Source organism: Myxocyprinus asiaticus, chromosome 6 (assembly GCF_019703515.2).
Source record: "Myxocyprinus asiaticus isolate MX2 ecotype Aquarium Trade chromosome 6, UBuf_Myxa_2, whole genome shotgun sequence".
NCBI lineage: Eukaryota > Metazoa > Chordata > Actinopteri > Cypriniformes > Catostomidae > Myxocyprinus > Myxocyprinus asiaticus.
This window is the reverse complement of record NC_059349.1, coordinates 42,813,144-42,831,305: the sequence shown is the minus strand read 5'-3', so window position 1 is coordinate 42,831,305 and position 18,162 is coordinate 42,813,144. Positions and strand designations below refer to the sequence as shown.

The 18,162-nt window shown below is 36.6% G+C and overlaps 1 protein-coding gene across 1 annotated transcript; it reads left to right on the top strand.

Moving 5' to 3' along the window:
• Window positions 1-241: 241 nt before the first annotated feature.
• Window positions 242-17,940, top strand: LOC127442461 (kelch-like ECH-associated protein 1A). Its single transcript, XM_051700512.1, has 7 exons — window positions 242-491; window positions 9,170-9,837; window positions 11,901-12,257; window positions 12,865-13,541; window positions 15,359-15,564; window positions 17,102-17,278; window positions 17,413-17,940. The coding sequence occupies exons 2-7, from the start codon at window positions 9,553-9,555 to the stop codon at window positions 17,580-17,582; spliced, it is 1,872 nt and encodes a 623-aa protein (XP_051556472.1). The 5' UTR covers window positions 242-491; window positions 9,170-9,552; the 3' UTR covers window positions 17,583-17,940.
• Window positions 17,941-18,162: the final 222 nt, after the last annotated feature.

Here is an 18,162-nt window from a genome sequence, read left to right as displayed (position 1 = left end):
AAAGGATTATATGAGAGGTATATTTAAATGACAAATGAGATCAACTGACAGTCCTCGGTATCTTTGCTTTCGATTTGTCAGATAGCCTGTATTATGTCTAAATAGAGGAGTTGCAAAGTCATGCTGATGTCAAAGGCGCTCTGTTCTTTGGAAAGCTGCCAGGCGGGTGCGCGCGCAAGTCTCTGTGCACGCGCCTCATTCACAGTCATGCTTATGTCAACTGCACTGTTTGTGTGGCGCGATGCCAGCGGGTGCGCGCGCGTTTCCTTCACAGTCGGTTGACAGCTGGAAGACGGAGAGGCTTCTCAACACAGCGTAGAAAAACTTTCGATTTTCATTTTGTCTTTTGTTTTGACGTTGTACGAGCCAATCACAGGAACAATCTCTTCGCGACTGCGCGGAGGTTATTCCCTTCTTTATTTGTTGCTTTATTTGATTTGAACACTTTCTTTAGAAGTAAGTGGAGAACTGTCGCCGGTTCCTGATATAAGGTGAGTGTTGTAGTGGGTGTAGATACAGTAGCCTTTCATTGGTGTCGAAAGAGACCAACATATACTAGAAAACGTGCGCCAGCTTCGCGCTTGAGTTGACTTCTGTTAGTTGTTAGACTGAGTCATTTTTTGTTTCTCGCCATATCAGCGCGATTTTATCAAGCTGTTTGATTGCCAACCCATTACGTAATTTTGGATGTATTAATGGCACAATTGATAATATTTGTTTGTTTGTTTGCCATCATTAGAGTAGTGCAGTTGTTATCTGTCTATAATTATGTACAGTCTCTTTAATGTATATGTTTTACCCTCCTGATTTAAAGTGCTTTATTGCTTCTTACATGTTGAGTATTGTGGTTCATCCATGCACATCTCTATAAAACTTAGAGTTGGTAGTTATTTTCCGACTGTGCTTTAATAAAAGCCACACACTGATCAGAAATAAGCATTTTTCTTTTCCTATTGGCCCTGTCCGATGTTCATATTTGTGCTGCCCCTGCCAATATTTTCCATCAAAATGTCTATATTTTATTTTTAAGAAGTGTACTTTTATATGTCTAAGAAAGAAATCAATTGAGATTTTTAATTAAATGCTATGTTATCTTTCAAAAAAAAAAAAAATATATATATATATATATAATTTTTCATTTGTTATTATTAGGAATAACTATACAGCTGAAATGATGGTAATACGTTCATAATAAGCAAACTTGCAGGAAAACAATGGCATATGGTGACTTGTTTAGGGTGGCCAGACGTCCCGTTTTTCCCGGGACAGTCCCGTATTTAAGCACCTTTTCTAGTGTCCTGACTTATTCTGAAAAAATAGTGTTTTGTCCCGTATTTCCCCTCTCCTAAAATGTCTCTATCGCCTATGCGGCTTTCTCAGTCACGTGAGTATTCTAATCAAAGGTGGCCAAGAATATGGCTTGTAAAACCAATAAAATCACACCGTGTTATTTAAAGTACAAGATTGGATTAAACTATCCAATCACAATCCCCTGTCAATAGACGTCCAGTTAGTGAACTGACTAAAGAGTCAGTTTGAAAGAGCACAGATTAAATTGCGGCTGGAAAAATGTCAAGGAAGCATGCCTGTACATTTAATGAGGATCTTCAAAAAGAGTTAAAATTTCTAAAACAGGAGTCATAGACAGAGCCTATTAAAGTGAGGTGTGAGATTTCTGGAGCTCGCTTTTCCATCGTCCATGGAGGCTGCACCGCCATCACGCAGCATGTTCATACAAAAAAGCATGTGGATGCTGCTAAAAGTAAGTGTGCCACACCAAGTCTTAGTGATTTTTTTGTGAAGCAAAGTTCAGAATCTGACAAGGTGCACGCAAGTGAAGGACTTTTTGCTTATCATTCTGTTGTGCATGGCCATAGTTGTCGGTCGGCTGACTGCACTGCGAAATTGATCAAGAAATTGTATGATCCGAAATTTTCTTCTGCCCGCACCAAATCTGAACCTGTCATATGCAGCGTGCTCGTTTTTGTGCAGCTGGACTATCAGAAATTACTGCAGCATGGCAACACACGTTTCCTTTTTGTCTTGGTCCAGCTCTTGAAAGAATACTACACATTTTCAGTGGTCTGCGTGCATACTTTCTTTCTCAAGAAAAATGCCCAAAGTTTCTAAGAGACATTTACAGCGATCCTTGCACTAAACTTTGGATTGGCTTCGCACTCAAGCAAACAGCCACTTTTAACCGTGCACTGGAGATAGCAAGCAAGACCACATATCAGCCACAGAAGTGGCTTTGCACATTCATGACCTGAGAAAAGTCTTTAAGGCCAGGCTGCAGGAATCATTCATACCCTCTGAAATTAAAAAGCAGTTGGATGTCCTGGTTAAAGCTGGTGAAATGCAAGCGGATGATTTCTTTTGTGCAGTGAGAAACTTTTATTCAGCATCGGTGAATTATTTCCAAAATTGGAGCCGCTCATTCGAGAACACAGAAAAACTTGAGTGAATCCCCACTCTCAGTTTGATTGACGAAACCACGCTTTTTAATGAGTGGGCTTGCGTGAAAAACATTGTCACTCGTCACATCACTGAGTGGAACATGAACAAGACGGCCTTGTTTGAGAGATGGACAGTTTTTTGTGAGCTAGATAGCAAGACCATTAACTTCGGAGTCTTAGCCAAGGCCGTGGAGTTTGTTTTATGTCCGCCTGGGACATCTGCATCTGTGCATTGTGGGTTCTCATTAAAGAATGCAGTATGGATACCGGATAAATCTCGACTTTCGTACATCTTAATTTTGGACTGGACTGCTCTGCATTTTACGATAAACTCTTGAAAGACAAGAGCACACTGAGAAAAATTGCTGCCAGATAAAAGTACAAGGTGACAACAGTTACAGATGCGGATGCACCCTCAGCTTCGCATTGATCTGCACCTAGGTAAGGATCCATCAATTTAATTTTTGCTGGGAGGGGGTTGTCCCGTTTTCCACAAGCAGAAATCCGGTCACCCTAGACTTGTTTATAATTTTAACTAATTTTAGCTGATATTTAGCTTTCAAGACTTTCACAAGTCACTCTCCCAATTTCAATAAAATCTATGTTAGCAAGCTTGGAATAATGTACAGATTTTGTTGTTTCGGAAGGAAATTGGTACTTTAATTCACCAAAGTGTAATTCAACTGATCACAAAATATAGTCAGGACATTACTGATGTAAAAAACAGCACCATAACTATTTGAAAAAAGTCATTTTTGATCAAATCTAGACAGGCCCCATTTCTAGCAGTCATCACTCCAACACCTTATCCTTGAGTAATCATGCTAAATTGCTAATTTGGTACTAGAAAATCACTTGCCATTAAATCAAACACTGCTAAAAGCTATTTGGTTTGTTAAATGAAGCTTAACATTGTCTTTGTGTTTGTTTTTGAGTTGCCACAGTATGCAATAGACTGGCATGTCTTAAGGTCAATATTAGGTGAAAAATGGCAAAAAAAAGTAACAGCTTTCTCTAGAAACTCATCAGTTAATCATTGTTTTGAGGAATGAAGGCTATACAATGCTTGAAATTGTCAGAAACTGAAGATTTCATACAAAGGTGTACACTACAGTCTTCAAAGACAAAGGACAACTGGCTCTAACAAGGACAGAAAGAGATGTGGAAGGCCAGATGTACAACTAAACAAGAGGATAAGTACATCAGAGTCTCTAGTTTGAGAAATAGATGCCTCACATGTCCTCAGCTGACAGCTTCATTGAATTCTACCTGCACAAAACCAGTTTCATGTCTAACAGTAAAGAGAAGACTCAGGGGTGCAGGCCTTATGAGAAGAATTGCAAAGAAAAAGCCACTATTGAAACAGAAAAACAAAAAGAAAAGGTTAGAGTGGGCAATGAAACATACATTGGACAACAGATAATTGGAAAAGAGTGTTATGCATCTTAACCCCATTGAGCTTTTGTGGGATCAGCTAGACTGTAAGGTGAGTTAGAAGTGCCCGACAAGACAGCCACATCTATGGCAAGTGCTACAGGAAGTGTGGGGTGAAATGTCACCTGAGTATCTGGACAAACTGACAGATAGAATGCCAAGGATCTGCAAAGCTGTCATTGCTGCACGTGGAGGATTTTTTAGAAGTTTAAGAAAGTAGTTTAAGAAGTTCTGAATTTTTTTTTTTTTTTTTTGTAAATTGTTATAGTAATTTTTCACATTATTAATGTCCTGACTATACATTGTGGTCAGTTGAATGCCACTTTGGTGAATAAAAGTACCAATTTATTTTCATAAGAGCAAAATCTGTACATTATTCCAAATTTTTGCCGTCAGTGTATATCAGCAAGATCCACCACATCTGTGTTGAATGTTTTAAAAGAAAAGCACAAGTTTAAGTTTGTAATGCAAGGAATAAAAACATTTACATGATCAACAAAAGATGTAGTGGCACCACTGAACTGGCCCAATAGTCCATAACAGTTCTGTCAGCTGGCCCGAAACTCTCTCACACTGGCACAGTGCCATCGGGCTATACTTATTGTTGAGCCCTGAGCTAATCAAACTATTATTAATCATCTCTGTGAATCAGAATGCAGTGCATTCCTAATTGCTTATGTGTGAGAGCATGTCTGATTGTTTCCTACATAACTATTAGATTACAACTATCTTCTGATATGCAAACAGACCAGTGCATGTACTTGGAAACCATTTGAACAAAGTATTTCCCATCAGCCATCCACCCAGTTTCTTAATGATTCACGGCTTCCTTCATTGTCATGAACACCTTTCAGACTGCTCATAGTCTGACTGACTCTTTATCAAAGCAATAAAAATGTGTCATGGTGCAATTATCAATGTAAAGTTTTGTCCTCCTGCAGACCTCACTATATAACTGACACAGTGGAATTGCTCTCTCTCTCTCTCTCTCTCTCTCTCTCTCTCTCTCTCTCTCTCTCTCTATCTCTCTCCCTGGAAATCTCAAGAGTGATGAGGATTTTTTTAAAGGAATATTTCACCCCCCCCCCCCAAAAAAAAAAACATTCCAAAGCCTTATGCTTTTATTTATTTACTTACTTATTTATTTTTTATTCAAGACAAGTAGAAATTGTTAAATAATTTTTACACAGCTCTTTCCATACAATGAAAGTTCATAATGACCATAGTGATCTGTCAAAACACAAAAAACTATCATAAAAGTAGTCTATATGACTTGTGCATGATATTCCAAGTCTTCTTAAGCCATGCAATAGCTTTGTGTGATGAACAGACCACAAATTATGTTGTTATTCACTGATAATCTTGCCCTCCTTCAAAGTTCTTGTCCAGCCTGCGTTCATGCACAGAATTCAAAATCTGTGCATCATATTTGGCTACTAAATATGCAAGAACCAATCCTGTTTTTACGTTGAACCTTGCATTTTTTAATTTGGAAGCACATGCGGGTTTTGGTAAATAAAGTAAATAATGTAGTTGTAATTTAATTCCTTAATTATCGGTAAATAATGACTTAAATTTCACACAAAGTTATCATACAGCTTCAGAAGACTGTAATATGTAGCAAACAAGGCATATGGACTACTGTTATTATAATTTTATGGTGCTTTTTATTCTTTTTGGTGCTTGATAGAGCTGGTCACATTGAACCAAACGCTGTATGGAAAGAGCTGTATTATGGCTACACAATTATGACAAAAATCATAATTGTCGATTATTTCCCTTGATATTGTAATTGCTATAAATTTTTTATGTAGGCAACTCATCCAAAACAAGCTAAGAACTGTTTCTGTATTTCTTAATAGCTGTTTATACATCAGTAAATTAAGACTAGTTATTTTGCATTGGCCTTCTTACTAGCCTGAAAAAAAAGATTTTTAATAAATGATACACAGAAGGGATGAAGAATTATCTTGTCTGTCACTAGTTACAATTGAAAGGCATGTGTCGTTATTCTGTAAAATGGTATATCACGGTAATTAACAAGCACAATATTGTTTTCATGGGCACTTCAAAATACCGTAAATAGTTCTAGATAAACTTTTGGTCAAACTGTTTAAATTTTTCTTATCACAATAGTTTTTTTACTTTGCCCTTTAAGATGCTGACTGACTATTTGTCTTAATATTTATTTTCAAAAATGTGTTTACTTTATACATTTTTAAATGGCTTTTATTGTATATTATTTAATTTTTTGAGTAACTATGTAAATGTTCAATTAGTTTTTTAAATGTTCAGGGTTCTTTTCAAAGTTCTTTGTTATCTGTTAATTTAAAAGGCCAGTAATTAAACTTGTTATTAAGAAAACAACAAGAAAGTTTGTTTATCTTTCAACCCGTTTTTGTAATGTAATTCAGTACTGTGATAATACCATATACCGTGGTAAAAGCTTCAGCAATTATCGTGATGTGAAAATTTGATAGTGTCACATGCCTAGTTACAATGCTCACCCGCTGCAAAAACCCTTAAAAAATAGAACATTTTGACACTTTTCATTATTATTTAATTGTGGCGGGTGTAATTGTAATCTAGATTATTTATTCGATTAATTGTGCAGCCCTAAACTGCATAAAGATTCTTTAAAAATTCCGATTTTTGTTTTTCATTAAAAAAATACAGGTTTGAAACACAATGAGAGAATGTAAATAATGACCCAATTTTCATTTTTGGCTGAACTATTCCTTTAATTGTGTTGTTTTCTAGACAGCACAGCATGGGTTAACTAGGACTAAAGTTCATTTGGCACAGGTGTTCCAGTGCTTTTGCTATATTCACTTTCTGTTTTGTGATTTTTCAAATAGACCAACACTCAGCAAGTTAATGGTAAATCCCAGCAAAGCCATAGAGCTGGTGCTAATGTGCACAGTACAGTAAACCTGGCTTAGCGGTATGGTATGTGGGTGCAAAATGACACAATGAGCCATTATAATTGATGGAGGCCACAGTTGAAGGGGTTCTCAGTTCCAAAAGGAGCCATGACTTGCAGCAGTGTCTTGTGATAAGCTGTGCCTAAAGGCAAATAAGTGTGGCTTTAACACGATGGGTTGTGCAATAACAGGGATACAAAGTCTCTCAAGCAACAGAAATGACCTGCAAGGATTGCATGTTACATAACACATGAAAAAAACAAACTGTTCTCTGATGAAAAACAACATTAAAGGGATAGTTCACCCAAATAATAAAATTCTGTCACCATTCACTCACCCTCATGTTGTTTCAAACCTAAAAAAATTCTTTTTTTTACATGGAACACAAAAGGAGATTTTAGGCTGTATGTTAGCCTCAGTCACCATTCAGTTTCATTGCATCTTTTTCCCCATACAATTTAAGTAAATGGTAACTGAGGCGAACATTCCTCCTGATATCTCCTTTTATGTTACAAAGAAGAAGAAAGTCATATGGGTTTGGACATGAGAGTGACTAAATTAAATCAGAATTTTTATTGATGGGTGAACTATCCCTTTAAGACTGATCAGCAACAGAGACTTTGGCCTTCACTGAAAACCATGTTAATGTGGACAAAGGTTTCAGGCATTTGGTACACATCACCATTTCATTGCACTACAAGCATGGATTAAAAGTATTGGTTGTTTTATGAAGGAAATCACGTGGTCTTCTGTGAATTAGGGCGTGGCTTTGCTGTATGCCTTTTTTTTTTTCTGTAGACAACTTGACATCCGTCAAGCAGTAGGGAAGTGAAACTTGACTCAGCCAAGTCTGTGCAACTGTCAGCATATACTGTAATTAAACAGACAGTTTCTAGTACACATTGTTATAGCAGAACTCTCTGGATTTGTGTAATGCTGCCATATTGTTATTTGCATATACCGTCTTATATAGTTCTATATAAAGACAACTTCCATATTTATCTTGGTTGTACAAGCATTTTATAAACAGTGAAGGCAATTTTCCATCCGTGCGGATGGAAAGCCGTACTAAAATAAAGTGTTTCCTGCAGCCCAATTCAGCTGAAGCACAGCTTGTCCAGTGTACTTGGATTACCAAACGAATGACTCTAATGAAATGGTTCTTATGAATCTACTGTGGGAAACATACAGCGTTACCAGTGTACTCTGATACCTAAAAAAGTTACTCTTATGATCCGGTTCTTTGTAGTGATTAAAAAACAAACCACATGCAGGGTTGGGGAGTAATGGAATACATGTAACGGGATTATGTATTTAAAATACAAAATATAAGTAACTGTATTCCACTACAGTTACAATTTAAATCATTGGTATTTAGAATACAGTTACATTCAAAAAGTATTTTGATTACTGAAGAGATTACTTTGCATTTTATTGTCATTTGTTTCATTTAATATTTAGTCCTTTCAGATGGAAAACATTTATACATATAAATGATGCAATCAAAAGTGCATTTGAACAGCGGTGAAACACTTTCTTATGATGTGTTACATTCATACGAGCAGACAGAGAAGTTTGAAGTAAGTTTGGAGCAGAAGAAATAGAAATAAACCTTGTGTAAATTGTCAGCTTTATGCTAAGCAATATTTGCTATTTCTGGCCATTTTACATGCACGTTACCAGGCACGATCATATTTTTTTATCAAGAAAATTCACGTTAGATCATAATTTCTTATTTTCCTAGTAAGATCTTTGATATTAGGGGAAAAAACATATTCTTGATGATAATTTTTATATTTTTTTTTCCTGTAAAAATATCTAAAAATCCCTAAAACAAGATCAATTTGATTTATCTTGTTTTAGAAACAACACTGCATAAGATATTTAGGTTTTTCAGAGAATGTATTTTTAACAAGTGTATTTGGTCTTACTGTACTGGCAGAGTTTTTATAGTCAAAACAAGTGCTGAAGAAGTAATCCAAAGTATTTAGAATACATTACTGACCTTGAGTAATTTAATGGAATACATTACAAATTACATTTTACAACATGTATTCTGTAATCTGTAGTGGAATACATTTCAAAAGTAACCCTCTCAACCCTGACCACATGACCATTGTAGTGCAATTTCTGAAACGAAATGAGTTTTTTAGTGTATAATAACATTTGTCAGTGGAGTTACTGAATTATCTTACAAATGCGCAAGTTATGTCATTATTCATGTCCAACTTGAAATTAAATAAGAACTTTCTTAATCTTGGTTGTACGAGCTTATTCGCTTGAAGGCACTGGAGTGGGGGTGGGTGGGTTAAATAAACATTTTCTTACTCAGTGTTGTGTCTTTGTTTTTCACAGAGTGAAAAGAGCTCATTCCAGATCGCAGAGGGAAACTCAATTGTTCTCAATTGACACTGTTTTATGACTTGATTCCTACCATCTGTGGACTCTGGAATTAAAGAATATGACATTCTGATGCATATGATTACAGTGATTTTGTGCTAGCTTCCCATTTACATCCTCTAGAGGAAAAAAAAGCTTGCCTATAAAAGAACTATCAAAATATAAATAACTGACAAAGTGATATCATTTTATTATCATACACTATTGGATATTTCAACAATGCCAACTTGGCCAGAGGAAGACCCTTGGAATGATGGACTTCTAACCAGACAGAAGAAACATGGCTCTCTATCCCTTAGCCATCACCAGTTGTGTTTGTATTTCTTCATGACACGTGGATGGATATAGACATTGTTCAGCTGCAGTCACCATCGATTTTCTACTTAAATCAGTTACATCGTTGGCCTCAGAGAATGATATGCCCAAGAAAGAAGAGGCCCATCAAAGATGAGGATTTTTCTGCCATCGTGGTGCCCTCCATGAGGGGTCATGGTTACTTGGATTACACGGTTGAAAGTCACCCATCTAGAGCCATGCAAATCATGGATGAGTTCCGCCATCACGAGTTGCTCTGTGACCTGGTTTTACATGTGACATACAAGGACAAGATAGTGGATTTTAAGGTGAGAGTTTAGTCCTTAAATGTACAGTACGTTTTTTCAAATTTCCAGAAGGTTTAACACCTAAACAATTAAGTATTACTTTTGACAAATATGTTTTAAGACCCAGTGAAATCTTTTGAAGAGCAGTTTTCTTTCCATTGGCGGACTTCCTATGGAGCATGAAGTTTGGGAGGGACATATCGATGGGCTTGTAAATGCACAAATTTGCTAATAGTTAATTTTGTTTAACTTTCAGGAGTACACTACCATTTAGATGGCTTGAAAGCTATTAGACATAAACTAAAAGTAAAAAAGAAACCCCTTCAATTTTGATTTTATGGTGTTTTTAAAATGATGTAGACTCGCATGAAATGAAAACCCCATTCACATTGCCAAGGAAAATCAATTTTATTCTATGGTAATGGTGCTCTCCCCTCAAAGTGGCCGGTATGTTTATAGATCATTTGACCAGCTGATTACTCAATTTATGTCACCTGCGAATAGCGTATTTCTATGAGGCATTATGGTAACCGAAAATGTTTGCTTTTGCGTGATGCTGCATTCACGCCTATAGAGTGCAGCAGTCTGTTTCCGGAAGTAAAAATCGAATAAATTTTTCCATAGATGAATTGATTTTCTACAATAACTTATAAACTTTTAAAGACCTTGAGCTCTGAGGTTGTTTATCGATGGTATATGCTTCTGTTGAAGCCATCAGTCGTTATTTCAACATAATTGTTTAAAAATCATGTTTGATAGCGGAATTCTTGGTAAACAACTACATCACCCATTGTCCAGCAGAGAAAGCTTCACCAATCAAAGAACCACGGCCAAAATTGCCCACGAAACGTGACCAGGAGCTACTGCCCACTCCAATGATGCCCTGTGAATGACACAACCAAGTTGGTCTCCATTCACCCTTCAACTACTTATTTATTTGTACTTACCTGAATATTTTGCAATAAACATAACACATATATTGTTTCTATACTTATAATCACCCTAAAAAAAATCTAGTGTTTAGGCAAACTAGTCGCAAACTTACCACAAATTTGCCGCAATTTTGCCATTCACTATATTAACATGCAAATGAGCTTGTGGTTCACCGCAAATGTTTGCCAGAAGTTTGCAGCTCTTCACCGGTAGTGGTGAACCTGCAGCAAACCTTTGGCAACAATGGACAATTTGCTGCAAGTTTGCCGCAAAGCTCATTTGCATGTGAAAATAATCAGTGGCTAATTTGTGGCAAATTTGCCATGAACTCTCGATTTTTGTAAGGGCAACAACCTAAAATCACTAGTTTTATATATTCCCATCATTTTTTATATAATTACATCATTCGCAATGCTTCATTGGATAATAGTCCATGCCCTCGTGAAAGACAGTACGTACACAGTCTTGTACCTTTGTCTTTTTTGTCAAATTTTCAAATATTTTTTTGCCTCAAAACAAAGTTTGTAATGTTGTGCTTCCCCTTGGAGCTGATTGCTTTGGTTCATTGCTTATGGAGGATTTTATGAAAAGTTTATGCAAAAAATGAATGCGAAAAATTAAAAAGTGAAAAATTGGGCAGGCAATGTTGTGCTCTATAGGAGTCTGTATAAAGTCTGTCAGAGTAAACAAATTATAAACAAACAATGTGCATGTGATGGCTAGTATAGTATAATATAGATTAATATTTCCAAAGGGGCTTCTCTTAAAGCAACAGTTATTTTCCAACCAGCTACTCTTGAAGAAACAGGTACAGCATGTTTTTTTAGGTGTATATATATATATATATATATATATATATATATATATATATATATATATATATATATTCTTAATCAGTATTTTTAAACAAGAAAAATATTATTTGTCAATTGGGTAAAAAAAGAAACTTTATTAAGTGAATTTTTCTTACCCCATTGGCAAGTCATTTTCTTTTTTATTATTATTATTGTTATAATCATAAACCTAATTACATTTTGATAGCTTTATATGAAAGACTTATTTTCTTATGTCATTTTGCTGCTAAAAGAAATGTATGTTTTTTTGTTTTGTTTTTATTATACCAATCACAAACAAATATCCACATTCTCTAGGTGCATAAACTGGTGCTGGCTGCCTGCAGTCCTTACTTCAAAGCCATGTTCACCAGTAATTTCAAGGAATGCCACGCCTCGGAGGTCACCCTGAGAGACGCGTGTCCTCAGGTCATCAGCCGCCTCATTGACTTCGCCTACACCTCCCGCATCACAGTGGGCGAGAAATGTGTTCTTCATGTTCTCTTGGCTGCCATGCGTTATCAGATGGAAGAAGTGGCCAGAGCGTGCTGTGATTTCCTCACAAAGAACCTGGAGCCGTCTAATGTCATAGGCATCTCGAGATTCGCAGAGGAGATCGGCTGCACTGAGCTGCACCTTCTTACTAGAGAGTATATCAACACTCACTTCAATGAGGTGCGTGCCCTATGGACTCCATTCCCGAAGTGTCAGTTAGTAGCAATCGATGGTTGCCACCTGCTGTGCTCTCTTAAGTATCTGTACTGAGCCACTGACCTGCAACAGTTTGTCCGTGAAGATATAAAGAGAACAGGGCTGTGTAATTGATTTGTCAATTGAACTCAGGTCTGTCTTGCAAATGGATATTGATTAGGATAAATTATCCATCTGTTAAATGATCAAAAATACATTTAAGGTAAAGTTCACACAAAAATGAAAACTTTTAATCATTTATCCATTCCCATGTTATTCGAACCCCATTATTTTCTTTATTCTGTCACAAATGGATATGTTAGGGAGACTGTCTGAGCTGCTCTTTTCTATACAAGGAAAGAGGATGGTGATTTATACTGCTAAGCTCCAAAACTCAACTTGTAAAGATTTCATTTTATAATTGAATACAAGTGTGAATGAGAAACTGAAGTTTTCATTTTTAATTAATTATTCCTTTGATGTGTAATTTGTTTCAGTATTTATTATCCCTCACATATATTTACAATCTACCAGTAAATCATAAAGCATTTGTAATTTTCTGAATTAAATGGCCTCCATTCATGTGTCATAGGTAACCAAAGAGGAGGAGTTCTTCAGTCTGTCCCATTGTCAGTTGCTGGAGCTGATTAGTCAGGACAGTCTAAAGGTGCTATGCGAGACTGAGGTCTACAAGGCCTGTATCGACTGGGTCCGCTGGGATGCAGAGAGTCGTGCCCAGTACTTCCATGCCCTCCTCAATGCAGTCCACATCTATGCCTTGCCACCCACATTCCTCAAACGACAACTGCAATCCTGCCCCATTCTTAGCAAGGCCAACTCCTGCAAGGACTTCCTGTCCAAAATCTTCCAGGACATGACTCTTCGAAAACACTTGCCACCTGCACCCCATCGCGGGACACAGCTTATATATGTAGCTGGGGGTTACAGGCAACACTCCCTGGACTCTTTGGAAGCCTTTGACCCACGGAAGAATGTCTGGCTGAAGTTAGCCGATATGGGATCTCCCTGTAGCGGACTAGGGGCCTGCGTGTTGTTTGGGCTCCTTTATACTGTCGGAGGCCGGAACCTTTCTATACAGAATAACACAGAATCCGGATCTTTGTCCTGCTACAACCCCATGACCAACCAGTGGACCCAGCTAGCTCTGCTTAACACACCCAGAAACAGAGTGGGTGTTGGGGTCATTGACGGGAGCATTTATGCTATAGGGGGCTCGCATGCCTCTACACATCACAACAGTGTTGAGAGGTGAGGCTGAGAACATGAAGCAAATAACTCACTGAAAGAAGTTTTGTGTGGAGGTTTATGGGGTTTTCCCCCCTTTATATTACATTTCCTTTCTATTATATGAATGTTATCTGAATCAAAACATTAGTACAGTGTATAGTGACAGATTAAAAATGTGGTTGATGGAGTTTGTATTGCTGTATTAGGAGATTGCTTAGCGCACCTGTCTGTGACAATGTACAATGTTTCCTATGAGATTGGTTTTGTTTCATGCTAGACTTGTGATATAGCCCTCATGTTTTGAGTTAGAACAAGCTGCTTATAAGTGTGAAGAGACCATTCAGGTCTAGTCTTTTCAGAGAATTCACTCTTGACTAACAAGCTTCAGGCAAATCTCTTTCATAACATACATTCCACAGCTTAGAGTCAGGTTAAGCCTTTCAAGACAAACACATATCTCTATAATAGGTGATGTGAATATTTTATATTTACTAGCCAGTAAGTATGGTGTCAAATCAGGATGTCAAATAGAGTGCCCAAAACAAATGCTTTCCATGTTGTTGTTTGTCAAGTATGACAGTGCAGAAAATGTCACAATGGAATCCAGCTAAGGAAGGACTCTTTTTATTATGACAATTAAGTTGGTTGTTATATTTACGTTGGAAATTTTACAGGGACAGTTTTATCAAAGCATTTACATAATGAAGTGTCCTGTGTGCAAAACTAATTACGTTAATAATCTTACTAAGTGTTATCAAACCTTAATTAGCCTTTATTAGTTCTGTCATTTTCAAAGAGATAAAATGATTAAATAACCTCAGCTTTACTATGGACTAGAATAAAATGATAATTTCTGCAAAATTGAAAAAGTATGCACAATTAATAACAATATTCTGGGAATAAAATAAAACCTACAACACTGCCAAAATCCTAGTCTGAATCAATATCATTGTTTCAGTAAGAAATAATATAAATATCAATTATATTAATATAAATGTAAACATAATTAAACAAGATACATTTACTTGAGAGGCAAAATTGCATTAGATATTAAGACATGAGATAAGTGTAATTTATCTTGTTTCAGATTTTTCTTATTTTCTTATAGCCATTTCTTGCAGTTAATTTGTTGTAGAATTGGTTGAAAACAACAGCTCAACATCAGATTCATAAGAGAGGCATGTGAATCCAATTGAGGATAATTTCTGTCTGAGTGAGCAGCTCAAAGCGGAAAGTTAATCTGTCCAGGAATGCAGGGAAAGAAAGTGCATGTATTCCATTTTGGATTTACAGCAAGATACAAATTTAAACAACGAATGTCGATAAATCATCTAAAATTTCAAAGATGTGTGAAATTCAAGACTTAGTATGTGCATTGTGCCCCAGTTTTGCTGTGAGATAAAAACTCTGGGTCAGTAACTGTAGCTGTCTCCACAAGCTTTTAAAAGGAGATGTCATGTTGGCAGGTTAAATGTAATCTTTCTTGCTGAAAGCTTTTTCTGAGTTGTGACATTTCTGTTGGTCATGTAACACAACACTTGGGAATTGCTTGCATTTATAATTAGGTCCAAATACTTTTATTGCTTTTATCTATTTACTTTAATAACTTTTATTTAGCTTTTGAAGCATAGTTTAATACAGGGAAATCAGTTTTGATAATGGAAGAGGATCAGTGGTAAACCTGTTTTATTTACAGAGGGTAATTGTATCAGCGCATATTTAAATACTCTATTTTATACTGACTTCCTCATTGCTATGTATAGGAATCATATTCATATTTATATCTCAACAATGTCCTGACCGGTTAGTAAGGATTTCCTGCTCATCTTTGTTCCCAGGTATGACCCAGAGACAAACCGCTGGACATTTGTAGCACCTATGTCAGTTGCGCGACTTGGGGCTGGTGTTGCCACATGTGGAGGAAATCTGTATGTGGTTGGGGGCTTCGATGGGGACAACCGATGGAACACGGTGGAGCGCTATCAGCCAGACACTAAAACCTGGCAGCATGTGGCACCTATGAACACTGTTCGGAGCGGTCTTGGTAAATACAGTGCACCATTTATGCAGTTAAAGGGATAGTACACCCAAAAATTTAAATTCTTTCATCATTTACTCACTCTAATGCCATCCCAGATGTGTATGACTTACTTTCTTCCACTGAACACAAATGAAGATTTTTAGAAGAATATTTCAGCTCTGTTGGTCCATACAATGGTGACCAGAAAGTTTGAAGCTCAAAAAAGCACATAAAGGCAGCATAAAAGTAATCCATAGAACTCCAGTGGTTTAATCCATATCTTGTGATATGATAGGTGTTTGTGAGAAACAGATCAATATTTATAAATTTTCCTCCCTGCCCAGTAGGTGGTGATATACATAAAGAAGGTGAATCGCCAAAAACAAAAGAAGAATGTGAAAGTAAAAGTGGAGATTGATAGTAAAAAACGACTTAAATATTTATCTGTTCCTCACCTACACCTATCATATTGCTTCTGAATATATGGATCAAACCACTGGAGTCATATGGATTACTTTAATGCTGCCTTTATATGCTTTTGGACCTTCAAAGATTTGGTCACCATTCACTTGCATTGTATGGACCTACAGAGCTGAAATATTCTTCTTAAAATCTATGTTTGTGTTCAGCAGAAGAAAGAAAGTCATACACATCTGGGATGGCATGAGGGTGAGTAAATGATGAGAGAATCATTTCATTTTTGGGTGAACTATCCCTTTAATGGATTAGAACAGTAGAGTTTACTTGATGCATTATCCGCAGTCACATGAAGTACCTGCATGAATCTTATATAAAAATTGATAAAGTGGACAGCATTAAAACAGCAGAACAGATGACCACATCAAATCTAATCAAGTTACATTTCAATACAATACACAGGGTTCCAACAGATATTTTTAAAATTGATTATTTTTATATTGAATCTAAGTTTTTCTAGTTATGCTCAGGTCTAAAATAATAGAATTTGCTCTTTGAGTGCAAATTCGCAATAAAATTATTTAAAAGTAATCACAAATAACTGGAAAAGTCATGAAAAGGTATTGGAAATTCATTGGCCAAAGGGTGTGGGAGTCTTCAATACAGAAAGTGTGCATTTTAACCTGCATCGACATAAAACAACTTTAGTTATAAAACATCATTACAACTGAAATGGAACATGATTAACCAGAACTAAATAAAAACTGGAGAACATAAAAAAATGTATTAGTAAATAAATGAGTAAATAAATAACAAATCTGTTTAAAAGAAATGTCCATGAAGGTGACTGGCTGCAGGACTTTGAGGAATGCCAGAGCCCTGTGACCCTATACAATATATAATTGCTGAAACAGTGTCACAGTCGCATTAATTATTTTATGTTTACGGCAGATGGCCTGAAGAATAATGCGTATAGTCAACATAGATACGTGCAGGTTTCAGCAGTCTTGCACAATGCCTTTAAACCCCATCACTTAAATGTTATGACAAATGTCATTATGATCCAATATAAAGTAAGTATCTACTTTAAATTTAAACACTTGTTGATATTAACTAAACTGTCGGATTTCTGTTCTGTGTGTAGGGGTGGTGTGTCTGGATAACTACCTCTATGCAGTTGGTGGCTATGATGGTCAAACCCAACTTAAAACGATGGAGAGATATAACGTAGCTCGAGATGTGTGGGAACCCATGGCCTCTATGAATCACTGCCGCAGTGCACATGGAGTCACGGTCTTCCAGTGCAAGATATACGTTTTAGGTGAGATAGTTGGATGGATGGATCTATTTACTCGTACATTAAATGTATGAGTAAATGAAATGAAATTTTGGGGGAAGCTTAAACCAATCTTAAATCAATCGCCACTGATAGACTTTTATATTATTCCATCACAGGTGGATTCAATCAAGGGGGTTTCCTGTCCAGCGTGGAGTGCTACTGTCCGGACAGTAATGTATGGACGTATGTAACTGATATGCCTGTTGGCCGCAGTGGAATGGGTGTTGCTGTGACCATGGAACCATGCCCTGGAATTCTGCCAGAAGATGAGGAGGAGGAGGTGTAATGTGGAAGCATGAACTCTGAACATGTGCCATCTGATGACAACTCAAAGTCGACTTTATGCATGTGATGCCAATGAGGACATTTTTCTTTTTAATATATAGGTTCATTCAAGTTTATTTCGATAAATCTCTCTCTACTACAAAGTGTGCATGATTCAGAGAGAGAGAGAAGTCGCTAATCACTGGACTATCAGATCTGAATGAATATGTTGTGACTGAGACATACACAGTCGTATTGTCTAACTAGCTTGTTCTATATTCATGTCAGAATAAGCACTTTTTAACCCTCATGTGTTGTTCGGGTCATTTTTGACCCATTTTCATTTTATTTCTTTAATAAAAATGGTATTCTTCGTCTGAGTGGTCCAAGACTTGATTACTTTTCTTACATTTGCCATCTGAACACACACACACACAAAAACATTTTGGACTGGATTCGATGAGTTGAGGCTTTGTGAAAAATAAAAATGTAACCGTTGTTCCGTGTAAAATTTGACCTTCCATTTTAAATGAATGGGAAAGACTACAACACAGAGCATTTTTTGTTTATTTCTCAAATAAAAATCAATAAGCCAGACACAA